General features: G+C 34.0%; 1 protein-coding gene across 3 annotated transcripts in view; it reads left to right on the top strand.

Moving 5' to 3' along the window:
• The window catches only part of LOC106180564 (nucleoporin NUP188-like), a 79022-nt gene that overhangs the window by 12305 nt on the left and 54882 nt on the right, over nucleotides 1–11835 (top strand). For all 3 annotated transcript variants that reach the window (XM_087009794.1, XM_087009792.1, XM_087009791.1), the window contains exons 10-20: nucleotides 63–139; nucleotides 307–378; nucleotides 1798–1840; nucleotides 3045–3245; nucleotides 5369–5455; nucleotides 6713–6778; nucleotides 7504–7626; nucleotides 7942–8068; nucleotides 10531–10578; nucleotides 11077–11178; nucleotides 11700–11832. In XM_087009794.1, the coding sequence (XP_086865920.1) occupies nucleotides 63–139; nucleotides 307–378; nucleotides 1798–1840; nucleotides 3045–3245; nucleotides 5369–5455; nucleotides 6713–6778; nucleotides 7504–7626; nucleotides 7942–8068; nucleotides 10531–10578; nucleotides 11077–11178; nucleotides 11700–11832 (1079 nt within the window). The remainder of the gene's footprint in view (nucleotides 1–62; nucleotides 140–306; nucleotides 379–1797; nucleotides 1841–3044; nucleotides 3246–5368; nucleotides 5456–6712; nucleotides 6779–7503; nucleotides 7627–7941; nucleotides 8069–10530; nucleotides 10579–11076; nucleotides 11179–11699; nucleotides 11833–11835) is intronic.

Here is an 11835-nt window from a genome sequence, read left to right as displayed (position 1 = left end):
TTACCAGATTAACCTGTATTTTATGTAGTAATAAATATATTAAATTTATTTCCACAAATTAGGATCAGGGGTTTGGTCGTCATCAGCTCAACAAACATCTCCTAGATGAGACAACAGAGTTGGCAGTTGAATGTATAGGGTGAGGAAAGAGTTGGGAAAGAAACCTTATAACTATGTACTTTGATAATGTTTTTGACATTTTGAAATTAATTGTAAAAGAGAATTGAATTGTGACTTGAAAAGTCTTTCTTTGCAAGCAAATATTAACAATAAGCGATATAATATTGGTATATGATTTTGTTTCAGTGGCCTTCAGGTTCTTTTGATATTAGAAGGCTTGGACTTGGAGTTCTTCTATGTCTGCATGGAAGATAATGAGTAAGTACTATTTTGAATAAAACACACATAATGTTTGTTTTTATAACCAGCATCTCTGTGGCATACATGTTTGCTTGAATCAAAAGGTATATAAATGGGGTAAGGGGAAGTGGTGAAATTAAAGCAAGAATGCAACTGTTATTGCTGTTGTAAAAATTAAATTTAGTAAAATAAAATATAGAAATTAAGTGCAGTCCCCAACAAGTGAATCTGTAGTTTCATTTTAGAGGGAAAAACACCAAAATAGTTTTCAGATTTTCACTAGCACTAGGACAGCTATCAAAATAATTGAAATGGCAATAAAGAGCTGGGTGAAAGCACTTGAAAATAATACCATGAAATGCTCTCAAATTACTGTTTTAAGTTGGGTTTTCATCGTCTTACACATGAAATTACTCCATATTACAATAAACTGATCTCCTCAAAAGGTGATATCATGCAAACAAACAATTTTACTTTCACAAACTGTTTAACAATGAGGGTAACTGTCAGTTTTTAATAATTGTAAACATACAGAAAACTCAATAACATGGGTTTTCTCCAGTTTTCCCTCTATGCTACTATTTAGTTTGAATAAGAAATCATGTATTGGCAGTCTTAGTGTGGAATTAAATTTGACCTTTGGCCAACTTTTTACGGTGAACTGTACTTTGCAATTTTACAGCCCTTATGTCTCCAAAACTGGCAGAGATACACCCAGTTACCATTAATCTTGAATAGGAATTGGCATATTTGGCAATCTTACTGTGACTTTAAATTTGACCTTTGCTATTTTCCCCATTGAGTTGGACAGTCCAACCAAGCACAAGAAGTAATTGAAGAATTTTTGCATGTGAATTTCAACTTTTAAATTGTTGATAAATTAAAAACCATCAAATTAATGTTTAGTACACTTTTCTTATGTATATGTGTAAGGGTATTATAAAGCACGCTAAGGTGACATATTTATTTTTACTTTTGAAGGCTTTTTGTTGGAATTTGAAGTAATTTTTTTATACTTGTACTCCAAAATCATCATATGGCCAACATTTGACAATAGTGCCCATATGTATGAAGCATGATTTTCTCATGTGTATGTGTGTAAAAAAGTTTTTTTTTCTAATTCATAATATATGGTAATGTGCCAAACAGTTTGACCAAAATTAATTAACATTAATTTCAAAGAAAGATCATTTTAGTCAAATTGATAAAAATACAGCAATAAAACCTTTAAAAAAATCAGATTTTGACATTTGTTTTAAATACTTTCACCCAGAAAAAAAATTCTAGAAAATAATTTTTTGATCAGATTGCATGGGTTTAAGTGTTTGGCACAATACTATATGTCATATTTACTCTCTCTTCTCATGGAGCTTTAAAGGAATTATGTGACATAGCATGTGTCCAAATTGTTATATATTTGAGTTTTCTCGTTTTCAGTTTCAGCCGTCATCATGTGTTGTCAGAAAGCAGAGTTACTCAGGTAAGCTCATGTTTGTGTGATGTTTTATAACTTTAAATATCCATCATTTTTGTTTTGATAGCATAGGAAAATTATAATGTTAGAATATATATGCCACAAAATTATAATGTTAGGATACATTCGCCTAGGCAGATTTAAAATCTGCTTTTATATGAAGGGGAGTTGAAAGTTCATTCCTGTAAAGGCAGTATGTAAATCAACATAGGCCAGGGTTAAATCCAAGTCACAGACACTTTTAGATTATAAATAGATAAATCACATCCCTAATAAAGCCATTTTAGTTATACAATTTATTAGTGGAGTAGTTACTCCCATGCCTCGATTACATGGACCTAGAAATGTATGTTCCTGTAAAGTTTCTCTCTTGATTCTGGCTCCTATGGGGCTATAGAGTAAAATTTGCGGGGTTGTCACTTAGGGAACTCTAAATATGCAAGATGGCCACCAATTCCAGTAGAAATTTAATATGCACCTTTGCATATGAAACTCCCTTGATCTTGGCTGATGCCACTATTTCTAATCCACTAACTTGTCCACAGGTCATGTATGGTGGCACTGGGAAACAAGCTGATAAACCCCTAAGAGTAATGTAATGCCATCCTAGCAGGAACAGAGCAATTTAGTCTCAGCTTGCTTTCAAGTCCGTTGTGGCATATTTGATCCCCAAATTAGTAAGCATTTCATGTCTGTAAACAATCATTTTGCTTCCAATTAATAAAATTGACATTACATCAAAATTGATTAAAAATATGTATATTGTGTACTACTGCTAAACTTAAATGAAAACTGTGTTCCTGAAATTATTTTGTAACTTACAAGAATGTTTGACATACAGTTCAAATAGGCAAACCAGCTTGATAAGATTATTCTTGGTTACTGTATATTTGACAGCTTTGCTGCATTGTTTAGGGATTAATCTGTTAATTATTTTTAATTATCTATGATTTGAATTTCGATCTTGTATTCGCAAATTTTGAAACTCCCTCAGCCAGGTTGAAATTTCAGTGTGGCCTGGGTGAGATTGCAATTGGCTGCTCATATTTAAAATCTGCATGCCTAGTCTGGCCTAGGGGAGGTCAGTGGCTAGCCCATTGGATGATGTTATTATTTGAATATGAAAATGACTAAGCTGAAGATTTAAAATCTATTTTATTGTTTGCCCTTTTGGTTGTAGTCACTATAATTACAATCCTTTTATTTCCAGGAATTTGAGACACATGTAAAAACTTTAGGGGAGAGTGTGCACCATGGACCTATCTTATTAGCATGGTCAGTAATAAGCCATCTGTCAGTAGGATATGAAAGTGAAAGCCTTTCTAAGAGACTGGGAAACCATGCACTTCAGCTGGATGTCTTCAGATATCTGTCTGCAGCTCTAGGGATGGAAGTGTTTGATGATAAAGCAGTAAGTTTTCGGACTGTTATATCGGCATTATGAATTTGCACACTGAGAAAGATTAATAGACTACTATGGGGTATATCGGCCCTTTTGGCGCCAGATGTCGCTGTACTGCACTTTCAGTCCTACCACTGCTATTTTGTAAATGTATTTGAGACTACTGCTGAAAATCATTATAAACATGCTTCATTATTGTTGGGTACCTGATTGTCAAAGTCAACAAGGTGGGAATTAATTTACAAAGGATTCAGGGCTTTGTATAAAATGAAGGGTTGAAGCCAATTGCATCTGAACAAGCTAGGATAGTGCTTACAATTTTTTTCACTTAGCCAAATCACTTCTTTTTAATCACTTTTTTCTCCAAGTGGTTTAAATTGGATTAAAACAAGTCAAATCGACCCTATTTTATTTAGTCAAAGTCAGTGTTAGCATTTGGTGAAATTGTGAAGTGTTACCGCTACCCCAGACAGAGATAAAACGCCTTTTAAATGTGTCTAATGATAGGTGATCATAGGTGTCAGACATCCATGTTTTTCTAAATTGACAGTTAAGATAGTATCCAGACAGGGAACCGCATGATCTGGAATTCACATTGATCAGATCGCACTATCTGTTTTCAAGATGTGTATCAGTACGTGCTTTGAAGTATCAGTTGCATCACCTTCTCGCCTGGTATGCAATGTGGTAGCGATGATTCTGCATGGGGTTGGAAAGTAGTGCATCTCATCAAAATTCATGTGCTGCTGCTAGTTTCTGTTTTATGTAATAAATCATACAATACTGTGATCTTTTACCAAAAAGTTCAAGTTTGAACATAGCCACGAAGTTATTCAAATAACTAGGTGCAATCTTTTAATATTAATTAAGTATGGTAGATCTAATTCTGTCAGGGGAGGCATAGCCTGTTAGGGGTTAAATTAAGTTTTCATGGCCACTGGGATGGATGTGTTTCACGGAGCAAACATGTATGATGAGAGTTTTCTGCTGGTGTTACAAGATGAAAGTAATTTACAGTTTAAATAATAGTTTGCTTATGTAAATTCAAAATCACCTGTTGCCATATTATTGTATTCTTATGACTACTACTTGATGAAAATGAGTCGCAATACCCAGATGACAGGTAGGACAGGTCATTGAACAAAATTTCTCCAGGGGTATGATACTGTGAAATGCATACTGATACACACCTTCAAAATTGGTAGTGCAATCTGATCTACTGGTGAATTCTGGAACCTAAGGTACCACGTCTGGTAGTTTGGTAGGCATGATATCTCCCCTGGTTTCTTTTGTTTGCTAAGTTCCTGATGCATGAACTTGCACTTTTTAAAAGTTGAAAGAAAGTTTAAAGGAACCTTTTAATGTTGGTCTTAATGCTGTACTATCACTGATGAAAGCGACATGATGGACACTGTAATGTCACAGTGCAAGAATTAACTTGTTTCAATTATTGATGAAAACAGGCTTTTGCTACAGCTAAGTTGTAAATCTGCTTATGGCACTTTACTAGATATGTTATATAGATATATTGCATGTCAAACATTGAAAGACTTGATATAAAAATCTGATAAAGTTGTGTGTGTGTGTGTGTGTGTGTGTGTGTGTGTGTGTGTGTGTGTGGGAGAGATAGGGCACACAAGGAAATCTACCTCTCTTAAATTGTCAATGTTGACAAGTATTGAATAAGATAACGTCAGATCATTAATCTTTCTGATCTGAAGTTCAGATTCAGACCATCTTGGTGCTAGTTAGTTAGTTAGTTAGTTAGTTACTTACTTATAGTACTTACATACATACATACATACATACATACATGCATACATACATACATACAATTCATTTTAAACTATGGTGTGAAACCAAGAGTGAAATTGCACATGATTTTATTAGGACTGAAAAAACTTCCATACCAACCCTTGGAGCTGATATACCCGATAAGATTGGAATTATATATTATTTTCTGTTTTGAAAATTTTAATTATATGTGTGGGTGTCTATGAGAGAGAGAGAAAGAGAGGAGAGGATACTTTTCCATTATATTTTATATATGTATTATATTTTACTATATGTATCTCTGTAGTATGAAGGACTAGTCTACATAAATGGCATTTATTGTTTGATCATTATTTCAGTTGTCTGAGATGAGCCATTCCATAGTGTATGGACTGTTAACTATTGTACTGAAGACCTTTGAGAAGGACACGCTGGGAGACACTGAGGTATATATATATATATATATAGAGAGAGAGAGAGAGGTGAAAAACTTCAATTGCCAGTGATTGTAAATACACAGCTCCCTAAATATGTTGTCCCATAATTTTGTTAATGTTTGATTTTCTATAAAAAAAACTTTGGTGAAGTGATCAGACTTCCTAAACAGTTACAAAGAAGATATAAGAATCAAGTTGTGTTGTATTATACAGTGTAACATTTAATTCTTGAGTTAAACAAAATAATGAAATGGTCATCAACATTGTTAACAAATCTTGGACTACAGGCTATTTTAGGTTTTATTTTCACATTTATGTTCTTCATTGGCATCTTAATTCTGGCTTTTGTCTTGTTTGATGTTCTCCAAGAGGATACAAATGGGAAAATGAATGCTTTTACTCAAGCTGGTGGTACAATACCTGGAGGCAGTATCACCTCTTTGATCCTCCAGTTTTTCTGTTTTTCAGTTTTTTTGTGAAATTTTAATATTTCACATATTGGCATTTTCAAGGTGTAACTTTGAAGTCCTGAGGGTCTGAAGACCTTTGTTAGTCACGTTTTCTGAATATCCCTTATATTTATATTTTATTAATGAAATTGATGGTCAGCATTATGTAATATTGCATCAAAATTGAGGAAATTCTTTTTGGAACACTGTCATCATAATGGCCATTTAAGGAAAACCATGTTACTTGTGATTGTCAAACTTACTGAAAAGATTCATAGGACTGAAATGCAGCTTGAGTTGGAGACCAGTCTGCATTCTCTTCTAGAAGCAAATTTGCAGTTTTTTATGAATTTTCACTGACACATATTGGCTTTTTCAATTTATTTATTTATTTTTTTTTTTTGACAGTCTTCCAAATTAATTTTGTTGATCCATCCTCCATTTTTGTCTTTAGATAGAAAAGATGCCCATCAATGCAAATTTGAAATATTGTGACTGTTTTCTGGAAGACCCATGCCAGAAGACAGAAGACCTTTGAAATGTGATTTTAAACATATAGGGTGCAACAGTCACTGTTCTTTTTCTTTTTCTCTATTTCTCTATTTATGTACTTGGCAGTGAGCATAAGACTTTTTTTGAACTATCAAACTTCACACATACACACACATTCTCTCTCTCACACACACACACACACACACACACACACACACACACAGTACGTTTATCCAACAATAGGCTTATTTAAATACCAATATTAACTTATTTTGAAGCCGCTATATAAATTAATTGATATTATTATTATTTTTTTACTTCTCAGGCCCTGTATGACATTGTTGCCGAAGTTCTATCCCAGACATGCGTGGCAGAGGATTTTTGGGATAAGGTAGGCAGTTAAGAGTGATTAAACATGAATGATGTATAATCTGAGATAGCCCAAAGAGGCCTGTAGCCAGTAATTGCAAAAGTTTTTTTTTTTTCTGAAAATGTGGGTCTTTTGTCATGAAACCTTTGTTTACCTAGATCAAATTTACCCAGAGTGGACCTTTTCCCAGCCCCACCTAGCTGCCTACAGGTTGTTGAAGCCATGTCAAGCCAGCACTTGTTTATAAATGCCTTGTAGCAGGTGATATGACACCACAGGACCTTATCCATGGTACATGCAATCCCTGACCAAGTTTCTGAAAAGTGACTGGATGACATTTTCTTATCTGTCCCATTGTTGTACACACTCCAGAGATTTCATCCAAGCATTCTCCACATTTATCATTAAGATCCATTTAACAAATATGACTTTCAGGTGGGAAATTTGTGTCTCCTGTCTCAATTTTACTCTTTTTACAACCTGTCAAGCATCTGTGTTTGCATAAATGTCAAGGTCAAGTGAGTCTTCTTTCTGTGTTTTGCTTGTTATGTATTATGTATTGCTTTCTAAGGTGACATTTGATGGCATCAAATGTTCATTGTAGTATTGTGGGATGTATTACAAAAATAAATATATTATATTAGACAACAATCTTGTTATTCTGTGATCTGTCATTATCCAAATGGTTGTTATATCATTTAACATGCACTGAAGCATATGAAATTTGATGTTTTCTGTTATTTCAGGGCCTCCAGGAAGGCATTGGCCCTCTGTTTCAAGCTGTGTGTTGTTATTTCCCTCTGCAGTTTAGACCTCTGCTGCAGCTGGCAACTGCCTTGGCCTCAGCCAATAGTGACAGTGCTGCTAAGGTACAAAAAAGCCAGATAAGTGAACTAAGAAATATTCTAGTTTGTGCAGTTAAATTAATTTTAGTTTAGAACATTGTGATGTTGATTCACAAAGTTTTAAATGAATGAAAATTCCAGAGTACTAACAATATACCAGTGCTGCTTTATTCTTATACCATGCTTCTGTGCTTTTACATTGCACATGTGTCATGATCTACTAGTGCACATTACTTTCTTCTCCCACCTTGAATAATTTGTGTGCACATAATTTATATAAATATTTCAGAGTGATACAAACAACACATTCTAAAAATACAAAGTCTCTAATTCTGCTAGGTGAGCAGGCACTTGCAACATTTGCAGTACTACACAGAATGGCTGGACAGATATGCTTCAGATGAACTGGAGGCTACTAATGATCTAGTGTGGCAACTGAGAAAACAAAAGATGCCTTATGGAACAGGTATTTATAACGTCTCATCCTCAGTGTTTCTTCATACTACATGTTTGTTTATGGACTGGAAATTATGGACAGAAAACTTGTCCACAGTGCAAAACCTACACATAAGCAATAAAAAATTGGTATGTGTCCATTCACAAACTAGCCAATGAAATGTTTAAGTCTTTACTAAGTGCATGGGTAATATGTACCCTGTGTTAGCCTTCAGTGTGGAGTCAAACAAATGTGTGGTAATTGTGTCCTGAATATATGAAATTTTCAAATCAATCAAAAGTTCCAATTTCTGATAATGGGGACCTCAGTGGTTAGGAATATTTGATAGATCAGTGTTATTTGTGAATTCATCATTTGATTGTTTTTTCAAATGCCATTATGTTACCTGATGTTTTGTGCATAAATTAAATTTGAACTAGAAATGGCAAAATTATTACAGAAGTGAATATTTAACAATTACAATCAGATGATATGTTAACTGAGTATTTTATTTATTTGTTTAGTTCTAATATATGTAATAAAATCATTCTGAAATGTGTTCAGGTTAAAATATAGGACAGAGGACTGTTAAAATTTATGATTTTTTTAAAAGCTTTACTTAAGGGTGTTATTTGTTTGTTTTGTATTTTATCAATAATCTTTAAATGCTTTGACATAGTGCATAAGGCTTAATGACCATAAAATATCACTGGAGTTAAAATAGATTGCTAAAAGGTTTTGGGTTTTGTATCTAAGCCTGGAAAATTGACACCCAGTGACATTATTTTATAAAATGCCCTATTTTCAGAATTCACTTTGTTTATGAAATGATCATCAGCATAACATATTAAATGTCACACTTAAAATATCTAAAGCATCTGCATTTTCCATGGGATCCTGACCTAAAAATCAGATTGGGTGTGATTTCACTGACATTCAGATTCAGCTACAGCTTTTCTTAATTCTCAAGAATAAAGCAAATGATTGGGTAATTGAAATGATAATATATTAGGTAGCCTTGTTAAGTATAAATATTGAATAACTACATATTCTTATACTCAGTATACTTTTATTTAGTGAAATAAAACCACCCCAGGTTTTAACCTGTGATGCATGCCATACTGTTTATAAAGAGGTTTGCTGTAGTCCAATTTGAAAGTTTTTTCTTGTTATGTTGGAGCTTTGTATTGTTTATCCTAAAACAGATGAAATTAATTTTTTTTATTTGAATGTTTATATTTTAAAAGTGAAAATTGCTACATTTTAAAAGTGAATGATAAAAGTACAAGTATTACAATCTGGTGTTAGAAAATCTTTTTGAAAGGCTCCGTCTTATATTATCAGGAAATAAGCAAAATAATGCCTTAGTTTGATGGAACGTCAGAATTGCAATTTTGAATGTCTAGCTCAGTTTGATGTCCCGATCTGTTGATACAATAGCATAGGGGAGGGATTACAGACTTGTCTTGGTATTATTAGTACCACCAGCGTGTACGCTGATGGTACTCATGGTTTTAGTCCCGACCCGTCTCATACAGCTCCGCCACCTCCGTGTACTGGCGCGGGATACAAGTCACCATTACCACTTCTCCTCCAAGACCACAAGCACCCATGTCCCCATCTCTTGGATTTAAGTTACATATAATCTCAACCTGAACCCCCTGTTCTTTTTGTCTCAGTCAGTGCATTGGCCTGGGCGTGAAGCTAGTTGAAACACACCCTTGTCAAAATTTTTGAAAATTCAATGCCAAATATTTCCAAAATCAAAGAAATTATGGGAAAAATTATTAAAGAAGTCTAAAAAAAAATCGTATATGAAGATTCCAAATATGCCCTTGGATTTGACCTTTGACCTTTATTGCAAGGTCAAACGGGCCAAAATTTTCTAAAAATGGGAATTTTTTGCAAAAATATATTTGTTTGTGCCAATTTTTAGAAACTTCATAGACCTAAGCTCTGATATTACAGTGGGGGGTTATAATTAGGAACTACTTTCATCTTTGGGAGTTTGGGGTCAATCAGTGCATTTTTACTGGAGAAGCAGCCGTTAGATGCCAAAACTGAAAACTCTCTCTATTTCTGGAACCGTAAATACTAGTTAAACTTGTATAGGAAGTCATATACTGGCAATCTAACTGTGACCTTAAAATTGACCTTTGGCCTACTTTTTCACCATGAACTGAACTTTGCATATTTTCCTGCCCCTCACATCTTCATTTGTCTAGAAAATCACAGGACTGATCAATGTTGGAAAATACAGGTCAATTTTAAAATCTGCTTGATTGTACCATTTTTAGTTATGTTTTTTTGTATATTTTGAGAACTCTTCTTGATTTAATTTTATAGAGCTTGTCAAGCACAAGACTGGTGGTGGTGTCCCTTTTTGGAGGGGTTTCCATATGAATGCGCTTACTCCAGCTGGTGGTACAATATCTGGAGGTGGTATCGCCTCTCTGATCCTCTAGTTAAAAAATGGTACTTATCCATTTCAGAAACATTGGTTATTCCAGCCAATACACAAGGGATGTTGTTACAAACAGGTATTTTATATTTTATATATACCATACTGGGTAACAACATTGAGACATAGGCAACATGGCACCGATCTTGTGAGCACGCTTTCCGCATAGAATATGCATTGTATTTTGCTTCATAATCTTAAATTTTGGAAAATGTAACATTAGACAAATATAAAAATTATATATATATTTATATATATATATATATACACAATTAAAAGTAAATAAATTAAAAAACGAGACATGTGAACCTCAACTCTTGAGTTTCAATGACATACCCATAGGGTATGCCTGATCATCAGGAGGTGTTTATTTAAAATGATGTTTCAAATGTTTTTTTAATGGCTTGACAACACATAGTTATAATTTCTGTTCTTTCATTTAGAGTATCTGGCGTTAGCATAATTAACAATTTTTCATCTAGACAGGTTGCATAGGTGTTGGTTCCTCCTTTGTGTTGGGGATTTATTTTATGATGCCCCATTTTATGATGCTTTTTATGCTGTTGCTATTGTGTAGGTGATGGTGCCCCTGTCATCCAATGGGAGACCAGTTACAGTGGCTGGCAGCTGATGCTGTGTGAGGTACAGAGCTTAAATCAGCAAATATCTCATGGTGCAGGTATGTTTACAAACCAATAGCAAATTAACTAGTCGTGTGATAAATTTGCTTAGAGTCCATTAAGTTTTTATATAGACACTATGTATCTGTATATTTTCAGTTCAATCTGTCTGTGGTGTCGTTGATCTGATTTTTTTACCCCATGAATATTATATGACCCCATTTTCTGAAAGAATACTTTTAGAATCCAACAGAGTCCTTTTGGATTCCTATAGAGTCATGATGTTGACATGTAACAGTTGTTTTGATAGATCTAAATTTGAAAATATTAACAGAGAGAGAGAGAGAGCTTCTTAATTAAGCATAAGATTAGGTTTGTTAAAATTTTATTCAGTGAGATTTATAAAAAAGCATGTGAACTAACTTTGTGCAAGATTTCTGTGAGTGCTGAATCCATGAAGCCTTGCTTGTCTTCAGAGGTTCTGTATGTTTAATGGGCTGTATGTTTAATGGGCAACAGTATTTTACTGAAGTATAGTAGTTAATCATTATAATGTTGTATTTGATGTATGTTGTTTCAGGTCTTGTGTCAAATGAGAGTCTGACCAGGGTACAGGAGATTGCAGAGCTTGTCCATGCAGTCATTAGGTCAAACTCAAACCTTGCACAACAGTTGGCTCATATTGTGGAATCGTTTTTTACCATCATACACAGGTA

The sequence above is a fragment of the Lingula anatina genome, chromosome 3, assembly GCF_051362555.1.
Source record: "Lingula anatina isolate TDL-2025a chromosome 3, LinAna3.0, whole genome shotgun sequence".
In the NCBI taxonomy this organism is placed as follows: domain Eukaryota; kingdom Metazoa; phylum Brachiopoda; class Lingulata; order Lingulida; family Lingulidae; genus Lingula; species Lingula anatina.
The sequence above is the reverse complement of the archived record's forward strand: the minus strand, read 5'-3'. Positions and strand labels throughout refer to the sequence as shown.